At 51.2% G+C, this 12438-nt stretch overlaps 1 protein-coding gene across 1 annotated transcript; it reads right to left on the bottom strand.

Annotated features, from left to right (window-relative positions):
• Nucleotides 1–3399: 3399 nt before the first annotated feature.
• On the bottom strand, nucleotides 3400–5095 carry LOC123398709 (probable cinnamyl alcohol dehydrogenase 8D). The gene is made up of 4 exons (XM_045093158.1): nucleotides 4803–5095; nucleotides 4593–4706; nucleotides 3993–4506; nucleotides 3400–3897 (listed from the first exon to the last, which is right to left on the bottom strand). Exons 1-4 carry the CDS (start codon nucleotides 4880–4882, stop codon nucleotides 3535–3537), a joined length of 1071 nt encoding a protein of 356 aa, XP_044949093.1. The 5' UTR covers nucleotides 4883–5095; the 3' UTR covers nucleotides 3400–3534.
• Between the last annotated feature and the right edge of the window lie 7343 nt (nucleotides 5096–12438).

The raw sequence follows: 12438 nt of genomic DNA on the forward strand, positions 1-12438 counted from the left end.
TGTCATAAAGATCATAATACAAGTCACGTAGACACCGACATGAAAAAACTATAAAGACAATGGATCCCTAGACTTTGCACAAAGGAACATCATCGATAAATGAAAATTACAATCAAGAGCAAAAAATACCCTAATCTCGACATCACGTTCGTCACCTACCTCTCGCACCACCACAACAAGCATCAAAGGAAAAAAAATGATGGTTCACTTCCTTCCCCGAGTTCAACACGGCTCCAATATTGATATGCTTCTTTGCAGACTTTCAAGGTAGCTCACCAAAGACAAAGCCATTGCAATTGAACGAATCAGACTGGGACAAAACTCCGGACACAACATCAAACTGTAGATCTGGCACCCCCGCACGACTAAGAGATCGGAAAGGGGAAATATACTTACCAGCCACCATCCATGAACCCAACACACGATCCGTCTTACAGACGTCGTTGATGCAAACCACTATCTCGATCCACTCCTTGACTACCTCGGAAGCTCCACGTCGACGCTGTAGCAGATGTTGTTACAATGGTGCATCATGAGGACACAAGCCCGCCACAAGTATGTCGTCGCCGGCACGACATCACCGCTTGAACATGCTAGTTCCCAAATCCAGAGGAACCAACACCCCCTCTCCCTTTTCTCATGATGCACGGTGACGCCGACTTGTGTATGTGGCTAGGAACCGCACTTGTACTTTCTTCCACCTTATCAATGAAATGACACAATCTTATTAAAAAAAAGAATTTTCCGAATCACATACGGTAAAGAAGATCCGCCGACTATATTGGCGCTTGAATTCACCACTCTCTACCCCATGAGTATTCATTGCCTTCTCTTGGAACGGCGTTCAGGGTTTCTTTTGACCACAAGGTTATCACGCACGCACGATATAAGTGAAGTGTGTAATTCTAATTATTAGTCGATGATGGGGATGTAATCCATTGGGTTCGATATGTAACGAGTGGTTCTTCACACTGCTGGAACCCTGGATGAGACGGCAGGACTTATGGTTTTCATGACCATGTGGTGGATGTGGCATGTGCGTAATGAGATTATCCACGACAAGCGCACACCACCGGTCGAGTCCTCTCGTCGGCTCCTTCAGAGTTATATCAACTCCTTGCTTTGTATCAAACAGTACCCGACGGCAACCGTGGTGAAGGGAAAGATGGTGGTGTGTACCAACCCACCGCGCAAGACGTCCTACAGGGCGCCCCCAGTGTAGCCCGGTTGGTTTCCCTACTACGGGCTGGGCCAAACTGAACACGAATGACAACTTTGTTGCATCCATTGAAGGGGCGGGCGGTGGCATGGTCCTTCGTGACGATCGAGGGGATATCATCTTTAGCGCTTGTAGGCACATCCACACATGCAATAGTGCGTTCAAAGGAGAGTATCTAGCCTGCAGAGAAGGTTTATGCCTTGCTCTCCACAGGACCATGATGCCTCTCAACATGAAGATGAACAGTGCGGAGGCAGTGGGGATGCTCAACTCAACGCAATCATGATAGACAGATTGTCTCTCCGGTCTATAGTTTATGAGATTAGAAGCCTAGCTGAATGTCTTGGATAACTGTCTTTTAAAATATAATCGTACGCAGAACATTACGAGCCATAAGATGGCTGCGTATGACCGTAGGACCGCCATAAGAGCATCTCCAACATCCGCGCTAAATTAGCGCCGCGTCGCAAATTAGGCCGTTTTAGTGCGCGCGCAACACGGCGGGTGGCTCCAGCGGGCACGCAAAAACGGCGCGCAGCATATGCAGTTCAGCGCGCTGGCAGAAATGCAATCGCGCGCCGCTTATTTGCTGCGCCCGCTCCCGCGCGCTGAACTCTCGCGCGCTCGCTCTCCCACTTCCACCCCCATCCGGCCGCGCCGCCGCCGCCACCCGCGCCCCCCGGCGACCGTTCCGGCGCTTCCTCGGCCTATCCCCGCGCCGCCACGCTTGTGTGATCATGCACAACATGATCATCGAGAGTGAGCGTGGCCAAGATTTAGACTACTCACAGTATGAGCTTTTGGGACATCCCGTGCGAGTGCGACGGAGGGCCGAAAGGGTTGCCCGTTTTGTTGCCTCCTATCATGCCATTCGGCCTCCCGCAACGCACAATGAACTTCAGAAGGATCTAATTGAAGAGTGATGGGCATGGCATGGACAACAAAGAGCATGATTTGTGCATTCGACATTGTATTGTTCATGAACTATTGGTTGTGTTTATTGCATTATTTGTTGTACTGAACGATAAACTATTTGTTTGAGTTGTAATGACTATTTATTGTTGATCTATTTTATTTGTTTGATCATTTTTGCTCCTCTTTTTTGAAATGTATATGTGGTTTGTACGTGCTGCGCCCGCTGTATTTTTGCGCGCTGCTGGAGCGGCGCGCGCTCTGCATTATAGCCAACGGCCGCGCTAAACCAGCCGAAGCACGCGCGGTAAATAGGTTTTTTGCGCGCGGCGCGAAGCGCGGCTGCTAGAGATGCTCTAAGGCTGTCTGGTTTGGTGGAATGTCCGACTTTTTTGTGAATTTTGTTTTGGCTGAAAAGCCAAATGAGAATATATCTTTAAAAAAGGGTTCGATAGGTAACATTGGCCCTGTTTGGATACTCTAGCTTAGCTAGTGGTTAGAGTTAGTTTCTAGCTCATGACTAACTCTAAACTAAGGCCCTGTTTGGATCTATGAGCTAGAGTTAGTTTGAGCTAGTTTGGGTTCAACTAGCCCTAAAGTATCCAAACATAAGGGTTAGATTGGAGCTAGTTGCATCTAACCCATGCAAAAAAACTATCCACCCAAGAGGTGCTAATTGGAGCTAGTTCTCATGAGGTTCATTAAAAAATATTTTTCTCTCTCTCTCCCACCAGCCAAGAGATGCTAATTGGAGCTAGTTCTTATGGGCCCATTAAAAAATTATTTTTCTCTTTTCATAAAATGTATCTATTGTCAATCTAACCCTTCCATCCAAACACCTATTTTGCTAGAGTTAGTTTAGAGTTAGTCATGAGCTAGAAACTAACTCTAACCACTAGCTAAGCTAGAGTATCCAAACAGGGCCTAACTCTAGCAAAATAGGTGTTTGGATGGAAGGGTTAGATTGACAATAGATACATTTTATGAAAAGAGAACAATAATTTTTTAATGGGCCCATAAGAACTAGCTCCAATTAGCATCTCTTGGCTGGTGGGAGAGAGAGAGAAAAATATTTTTTAATGAACCTCATGAGAACTAGCTCCAATTAGCACCTCTTGGGTGGATAGTTTTTTTGCATGGGTTAGATGCAACTAGCTCCAATCTAACCCTTATGTTTGGATACTTTAGGGCTAGTTGAACCCAAACTAGCTCAAACTAACTCTAGCTCATAGATCCAAACAGGGCCATTCTAGAGTGGAACATGGCCAGAACACACAACATGCGAAGCAATTATTTCACCAGAAAATTCTGGAAATACACACACACCGACCCATGGAAATAACAAGACCACGTATCACGACCCCACGTGGCCGGTGACCGCTGCGTGTCTACGTCTCGGAGCACTAAGCGGCGGCGCCCAGCTGGCTGCCGGCGACGTCGATGACGAAGCGGTACCTCACGTCGTTCTTCTCCAGCCGCTCGACCGCCGTGTTGACGTAGTCCATCTTGACGACCTCGACGTCCGCGGTGATGCCGTGCTTCCCCGCGAAGTCCAGCATCGCCTGGCAGTCGCGCACGCTGCCCACGCCGTTCCCGGCCAAGCGCTTGCCGCCTCCGATGATGGCGTAGGCTGGCAGCGCCAGGGGCTCGCTCGGCGCGCCGACCACCACCATCTGCCCCATCGGCTTCATCAGCTCCAGCAGTGGCACGAGCGGGTGCCCCGCCGACACCGTGTCGATGATGCCGTCCATCGTCCCCGCCGCAGCCTACGCCCAAGAACGTACCCTTGTTAGTCGCCACCGTGCCAAGAATCACATGTCACGCGCACACAGGGTCAATCAATGGAGGGGGAAAGCGTCACCTTCATTTGCTCGGCGTCCTGGCTGACCAAGAACGCGTCGGCGCCGAGGCGCTCGAGCGCCTCCTCGCGCTTCCTCGGCGACGAGCTGATCACGGTGACGGTCATCCCGAACGCCTTGCCGAACTTGACGGCCATGTGGCCGAGACCCCCGAGGCCGACGACTCCGAGGTGCTTCCCCGGCGCGTTGAGGCCGTACTGCATCATCGGGCTGTACACCGTGACGCCGGCGCAGAGCAACGGCGCCGCCCCGGCGAGAGACAGGCTCTCCGGGACGCGGAGGACGTAGTCCTGGTTGACGACGAGCACGTCTGAGAAACCCCCCTGGGTGGTGGCGCCGTCGTAGTCCACGCCGTTGGAGGTGAGCACGAGGGTGGAGCAGTAGTTCTCGTACCCCTTGCTGCAGGTGCCGCACGAGCGGCAGGAGTCAACGAAGTAGCCCACGCCCACCGTGTCCCCGACCTTGAAGCTCTTGACGCCAGGGCCGACGTCGGTGACGACGCCCACAATCTCATGCCTGCGCCGGCAACACGGTAACAGTTAGCAATCCACCATTGTAGTCGTAGACGACGACCATCGATATGTTTTGGTTGGTGTACCCACCCGGGAACGATGGGGTAGAGGGCGTTGCCCCACTCGTTCTTGGCGATGTGGAGGTCGGTGTGGCAGATCCCGCAGAAGAGCACCTTGATCGTCACATCCTCGTCCTTCCGGGCCCTGTCGTGCATCACGGGAATCCATCAGCACGGGGCAAGATGCAGAGGCGAGGCCGAGCAGAGTACACGCCATGATAGGGACTGGATAGAGGAAGACCTTCTCGAGAAGCTGTAGGGGGAGAGGAGACCGGACTCGTCTCTCGCGGCCCAACCGAGCGCGGGCGTGCCTTTCTCCATTGATGATTGCTCGCTCTGCTTCTTCGCCTAGGCTCCTAGCTGGAGTATACTTCGATTTCCTGCTCACAAATCACTGAAATCAGGGTGTTGGTGACTGCCAAGCCCGGAGATGAGAATAAATAGGCATGCCGACGAGCCGGACTGGACGTCAGACACTACGTGTCGACGGCATGGCAACGTCAGACACTACGTATCTCCACCCTTCACCTACTACTACTACTGGTCGACTCCTGGCCGAAACACATTTATCCCCGAGTTCCATGCTCACACACCTGGGACCTGGCTGCTGCTCCGCAGCCAGCCAGCGGCGGCTCTGGCCTGTGGCTACTTTCTTTCTTCGATCGGGACTGAAGTGTTAATCAATGGAAGGGATTGTTCAGTCGGGCCATATATGTCGCGGAGTCGGTCTATTAAAAATCGCCAAACAATGAACACTATACCACGCACTTGGTCATTCAATCAAAGCTGGCCATTCAGTGCGGGGTTAGGAGGGGATAAAAGAATCGGGGCCATTGTAGCCTGCAGTGACGGTGACCGACCGGGCAAATTATTCGATATGGTTGGAGTTGGAAATAACAGACGATTGAGTGAATGGGGCATGATTAAAACTAATCTCTCACTTTCTCAACAAAAAAAAAAGAGAAACTCATCTCTTCTTTACTTTATCTATATACTAAATACTTGTAGCTGGAGGAGTGGGCAGGGACGGAGCCAGCATGCAAATGTAGGGGGCAAAGTTCATATGAAGTGAAATTTTTTGACTACAACAACCATTATCATAGTAGAAAAATTCAGATCAAAATTCAAAACATACATCAAGAAACGAAAAAGAAAAACTCAGATGTGAATAGTCCACACAGAACCATTCGCGAACTATTCATGACATATTTTTCTTTTTTGTTTCTTGATGAATGTTTCGAATTTTGATCTGAAGTTTTTAGGGGTTATCTTAATATGTGCTGTGAACATGCATTATTTTTTTAAATTTTTTCGTAATGTTTAAATTTGAATTTAGGCCGCAAGGCACACGATGAGATGCAAACATGTATGTAACCTGATCTCTGTCCGCTCGAGCGACACAATTGAGGTTGCGTAGTTGTTGCATCACCGTCTCCAGCCCTTAAGTGTCCTCACGCCTCCTTAATGAACTTCACTCCTGCATAAATAAGCTGCATTTAAGAATACAATTAGCCGGATGAGAGGGGAAAACACCCATCGAAATTTTGTTCTGAAAATGCTAGATAGACGAAAGCAATGCCCCAACGCAGGTCCATAATGTTAGACTGTATATACGTAGTGTGTCTGTATATAACTGTATATGACTTGTACTGTACCTCTTGATACCTCTATATAATGAGATAGCCGCACCCACGTTTAGGGTGTCGAGCAGTTCCCCAAACACATTGTTTAACATGGTATCAGATTAGGTTACGATGTCGTCTTCCGCTGCCCTACCCGCCGCCGCCGGCTCATCCGCAGCGCCGGCCCTAGCCGCTGCTGCCGCTCCTCCCGCCGCGACGGCCTCCGCCTCTGCCTCGCCCTTCCTCGCCTCCACTCCCCTCGCGTGGTGGCAGCCTCGATCCCCGATTCAGCCCTCGCTGGGATCGGTTCAGCCGCCGCCTGCCGTCGGGCCTGGTGCGGGGGGCGATCGGCCGTCGCCGGCCTCCTCCGGCGGCCCGTCTGCCTCGACCAACGTGGTCGCGCCGCCACCCACTCGTGGCTCCGCGCCCGTCCTCTCCGGCGCCCACTCGACGCCGACCTACGGAGCCCCGCCCGCGCCGACCTACGGCGCGCCTCACGTGTCGGCCTACGGCCCCCCTGCCTATGGGGCCCCATCGACGCCGCCGTCCTCCTGGTTGGCGCCTCCCTACGGTGCGCCGCCTATGCAGCCCTACGCCGCGCCTACGGTGCTGCATTACGGGGCCCCACCTGCATCGCCCTATGTGGCCCTACCTGCGCCGACCTACGACGCCTACCCGTCGTCAGCGTATGATGGTATGGCGCCTGCTGCTCCTGCACCGTCCCTGGAGATGGCGCCACCGATGGATCACTACGCGTCTTCGCCATCGGCTCACGCTGATCATGCTGCGACGCCGTCGCCCTTCTACTTCTCGCACCTCATCCCGGTGAAGCTCACGCCCAACAATTACTTGTCTTGGCGTGCACAGGTGTTGCCGCTCCTTCGGAGCCGCTACCTGGAGGGTTACGTCGACAGCACCCTTCCGTGCCCGCCGGTGTATCATCCAGCGTACCATACGTGGGTGGCCCAGGATGAGGCCATCCTCTCTGCCATCCAGTCGTCGCTCACCCCGAGCGTCTCGTCGCTGGTCCTCTTCGCCTCTACGTCGCGGGATGTGTGGACGGCGCTCCACACCAGCTTCGCCTCTCAGTCTCATGCTCGTGCTCATGCTATCCGCACTAAGCTGGGCAAGACGAAGCTCCGTGACAGCAGCATCACGGACTACTTCAACAAGCTGACTGGCCTCTCCGATACGCTGGCCTCCATTGGCCAGCCGCTTCGCCCCGAGGACTTCACCACCTACGTCCTGAACGGCCTCGACGACGACTATGATAATCTCATCGAGAACATCAATGGTCGCGACGTTCCCCTTCAGCCTCGTGAGCTCTACTCACGCCTCCTCGGTCGCGAACAGCGTATCAAAGCGCGCCACGCCTTCCCGAGCTTCTCCGCCGCCAACGTCGCAGCCCGCGGCAAACCTGCTCAGCAAGCTTGCCAACTGTGCGGTCTTGAGGGTCACATCGCCTCACGCTGTCATCGACGCTTCAAGAAGGACTTCCTCGGCATTGGAAACAATGGCAAAGGCAATGACAAGCAGGCGGCTGCTGCTGTGGCAGGCACCGAGCACGGGCACACTCCGTCCTACTCCATTGATCTGGCATGGTACATGGACACGGGAGCTACCAATCACCTGACGAGTGAGATGGGAAAGCTCTCCACCCAGGAGCCATACCGCGGTCATGATCAGGTCCACACCGCCAACGGAGCAGGTATGCGCATCTCACATCTTGGTCAGGCCGCTCTTCTTACACACAATTCTAGAAAACTGCACCTTCATAATGTTCTTCGTGTTCCTTCTGCTACACGCAATCTGTTATCTGTTCCTCAGCTTACTCGTGATAATCCTGTCTTCGCTGAATTTCACTGTTTCTTCTTTTTTATTAAGGATCGGTACACGAGAGCCGTTCTGCTTAGAGGTCGTCTCCGCCATGGCCTTTATGCGCTTGATGCGCCACCTGCACCTCCTGCGCCGCATGCCCCCCAGGTGTTCACCGGTGTTCGCGTGTCGTCTTCACACTGGCATGCGCGCCTTGGTCATCCTGGTGCTCCCATAGTTCGTCATGTTCTGCATCGTCATGAACTTCCAGTTGTGTCCAATAAAATTGCTGAAACTGTCTGTGATACCTGTCAGCAAGGCAAGAGTCATCAGCTTCCATTTTCTGAGTCTAGTCATGTAGTTCAACGGCCTCTTGAGCTAGTGTTTTCTGATGTATGGGGTCATGCCCAAACGTCTGTCAGTGGCCATAATTATTATGTCAGTTTTATTGATGCTTACAGTTGGTTTACGTGGCTTTATCTTATCAAGCGTAAATCTGATGTGTTCGACGTTTTCATTCAGTTTCAAGCACATGTTGAGCGTCTCCTTAAGCATAAGATTCTTCATGTTCAGTCGGATTGGGGGGTGAATATCATCATCTCAATTCGTTCTTTAACAAGCTTGGGATCTCGCACTGTGTGTCTTGTCCTCATACACATCAGCAGAATGGCGCCGCTGAACGTAAGCATCGTCATCTTGTAGAAACTGGCCTTACTTTACTAGCTCATGCCTCCGTTCCGTTTCGGTTTTGGAGTGATGCTTTCTCCACAACCTGTTTTCTAATAAATAGGCTTCCTTCACGACTCCTTCAAATGAAAACTCCTCTTGAACTCTTGCTCAATGAACTCCCAAACTACACTTTTCTGAAGGTTTTTGGATGTGCATGTTGGCCTCACCTTCGTCTGTACAATAAACATAAGCTAGAGTTTCGGTCTAAAAAGTGTGTTTTTCTTGGGTACAGTTCCCTTCATAAAGGATACAAGTGCCTTCACGTTCCCACCTATCGTGTTTACATATCTCGTGATGTCGTGTTTGATGAGAGCGTGTTCCCTTTTGCTGCACTTCCGAACAACTCTACTACTCCTACACCACCTGTGCACTCCGCCTTACCTTCGCCTGATCAATTTGTAGATGTTGCATATGCTCCTATGTTGCTCCCTAACCATGCTGCAGGTATTGGACGTGTTGCTCGCCTTGAGCTTCTGGATGATCAGGCGACCGAAGTCGATCTCGCTGGCGTCGTCGATCCCGTGCATGGCGCATGCACGCCGGGTCGCGCCCGCCAGCCCGCTGCCGTGCCGCCCGTGGCGGTCACGCCCGTGCCGGCCTCGCCCGTGCCGGCCTCCCCCGTGCCAACTTCTCCCGGCCCAGCTTCGCCCGAGCTGGGCTTGCCTGGCCCAGCCTCCCCGGCCACCTCCTCGTCGCCTGGCCCCGTGGCCAGCTCTGCCCCGGCTCCGAGCGGGCCGGCCTCGCCCGGCCCATCATCACCAGCCTCGCCAGCGACGGACGCTGGCCCAACATCGCCAAACACCGCCTCGCCTGCGTCTGGCTCGACGTCATCACCAGCCTCGTCGCCGCCAGCGCCACCTCCTGCTATGGCTCTTCGCCCTCGTACACGCAGTCATGCTGGCATTTTTCGTCCAAAGGAGCGCACTGATGGGACTGTTGCATGGATTGCTGCTTGTGTTGCCCATGCCGTTGCTGATCCCACTACTGAGCCTCAACACTTTCAGGCTGCTCTCGGTATTCCACACTGCCGTGCTGCTATGAAGGAGGAATATCAAGCTCTCCTGAAGAATGATACTTGGCGACTCGTTCCTCCTGTTTCTGGGGTCAATATTATTGATTCCAAGTGGGTCTTCAAGGTCAAGAAGCATGCTGATGGTTCCATTGAACGCTACAAGGCACGGTTAGTTGCCAAGGGCTTCAAACAAAGGTAAGGTCTTGATTATGAAGACACGTTCAGTCCAGTCATCAAGCCTACTACCATTCGTTTGCTGCTCTCTTTGGCTTTTACTCGCGGATGGTCTCTCCGTCAGCTTGATGTGCAGAACGCCTTTCTGCATGGAGTTCTAGAGGAGGAGGTTTATATGCGTCAGCCACCTGGTTTTGTTGATCCTGCACGTCCTCAGCATCTTTGTCGCCTGGTGAAGGCTCTCTATGGACTGAAGCAGGCTCCTCGTACATGGCATGCACGCCTTGGCTCGGTTCTTCGAGCTCATGGTTTTGTTTCCTCCATGGCTCATACATCACTGTTCCTTCTGCAGCGTCCTGAGGTGACGATGTATATGCTGGTCTATGTGGATGATATCATCCTCATTAGCTCGTGTCATGCTGCTGCCGAGCGTCTTGTTTCTTCGCTGAGTGGAGCTTTTGCTGTCAAGGATTTGGGTGCTCTGCACTATTTCCTTGGTCTGGAGGTCTCACGGTCTTCTGCTGGGTTGACTCTCACTCAGCATAAGTACTCTCTCGACTTGCTGCGCCGTGCTGGTATGTTGAAGTGCAAGCATGCTACCACTCCTATGTCTGCCACTGATCGGTTGTCTGCGCTTGATGGAGACCCTCTTTCACCTGATGATGCTACTGAGTACCGCAGCCTCGTTGGTGGTCTGCAATACCTCACTATCACCAGACCGGATGTCTCTTATGCAGTCAACCGTGTATGTCAGTATATTCATGCACCCAGGACGTCTCATTGGTCAGCTGTGAAGCGGATTCTGCGCTATGTCTGTCTGACCGCCTCATATGGCTTGCTCCTTCAGCCTGCTACATCTTGTGAGCTTTCGGCCTTCTCAGATGCAGATTGGGCTGGTTGTCCTGATGACAGGCGATCCACGGGGGGCTATGCAGTATTCTTTGGTCCTAATATGATCGCCTGGAATGCTCGCAAGCAAGCTACAGTATCTCGCAGTAGTACTGAAGCTGAATACAAGGCGGTTGCTAATGCCACAGCTGAGCTCATATGGGTACAGTCTTTGTTGAGAGAGTTGAGAGTCTCTCAAGATCAGCCTCCGATACTTTGGTGTGACAACATCGGTGCTACATACCTCTCATCGAATCCGGTATTTCATGCCCGAACGAAACACATTGAAGTTGACTATCACTTTGTCAAGGAACGTGTTGCACAGAAGCTACTTGGTATCAAGTTCATCTCTTCCAAGGATCAACTTGCTGACATCTTCACGAAGCCTCTTCCACAGCCTCAGTTTGTAGGATGTAGGCACAATCTTAACTTGCTTTGTACTTCAGGCCACAATTAAGATTAAGGGAGGGTGTTAGACTGTATATACGTAGCGTGTCTGTATATAACTGTATATGACTTGTACTGTACCTCTTGGTACCTCTATATAATGAGATAGCCGCACCCACATTTAGGGTGTCGAGCAGTTCCCCAAACACATTGTTTAACACACAACACCTCGCTAGCCTGTCCTCTATAAGCTCCCAAGCTTGATAGGATGTCCATCCAAGTAGGGATGAAAATGGAGCGAAAACGGACGGAACTGAGTGCTATCACATTTATTTTCATATTATTTTACAGAAGTGAAAACGAATACAGAAACTTCGGAAATGAATACGGAAACAGATACTACCAGAAACAGACACGAAACGAATACAAAGCGGATACAAAAATAGAAGTGGGCGTTGACCAAAACTTTAAAAACCCTTGAATCATAGAGTAATACAGACAACAACAAAAATTAATGAATTGCTAACATGTCTACAAATTAATTGGATTATGTTAGCAACATATTCTAGTATTGTATTAGTACATGACAATTGTGTATAGGGTCTAGCTGAGTACATATATGGTAGTATAAGTTGGGCCTCAAATGATCCATTATGCGCATGGTGTCATTGTGTGTTATTTGGTGGTTGGGTTCCAAAACAGGTGTAGGCATATAGTTGGGAAATTTCATATTCACAAAAACGAAAAGTTCCATTTTCACATATGTTCTACCGGAAAACACTCTTCCGTTTTTGTTTCTGTTTTTGCATTAAAAATTCCATATCCATTTTCGTTTTGCAAATTTCCATTTCCGCTTTCATTTTTCCTCCGAAAAACGGAAAGTTTCCACTTCATTTTTATCCCTACACCCAAGCAATTGGATTACAATCAACGCCAGCAGCGGCTCTAACCGTGCTCCACGCAAAGACCGAAAGGTGACAGCGAAAAGCGCATGGTCAACATCTTCCACGGCACCGCAGACTGCACATGATCCGTCCGATGAACTACGTTTGGACACATTATTCGAGGTAGGGAGGCGATTACGAAACATCTGCCACATGATTTTTTACTTTAAGTTGAATCCTCAGTTTTCACAACGTGCAAGCCACACATAAACCCGCTCCCTGCATCAATCTACCGTACAAGGACTTGACCGAGAAGATACTTTGGAAGACGTAGAGGGTGTTTGTTTCCAGGGACTTTTTGGTTTT

This window comes from Hordeum vulgare, chromosome 5H (genome assembly GCF_904849725.1).
Source record: "Hordeum vulgare subsp. vulgare chromosome 5H, MorexV3_pseudomolecules_assembly, whole genome shotgun sequence".
NCBI classification, from domain to species: domain Eukaryota; kingdom Viridiplantae; phylum Streptophyta; class Magnoliopsida; order Poales; family Poaceae; genus Hordeum; species Hordeum vulgare.

What these genes read in the sequence shown, in the direction of transcription:
- LOC123398709 (XM_045093158.1), bottom strand. Translation starts at nt 4,882, where the DNA reads ATGGAGAAAGGCACGCCCGCGCTCGGTTGGGCCGCGAGAGACGAGTCC. An exon ending in CCCTACAGCTTCTCGAGAAG is followed by an intron (nt 4,707 to 4,802) that starts GTCTTCCTCTAT and finishes GATGCACGACAG; the next exon opens with GGCCCGGAAGGACGAGGATG. An exon ending in AGGACGCCGAGCAAATGAAG is followed by an intron (nt 3,898 to 3,992) that starts GTGACGCTTTCC and finishes TCTTGGGCGTAG; the next exon opens with GCTGCGGCGGGGACGATGGA.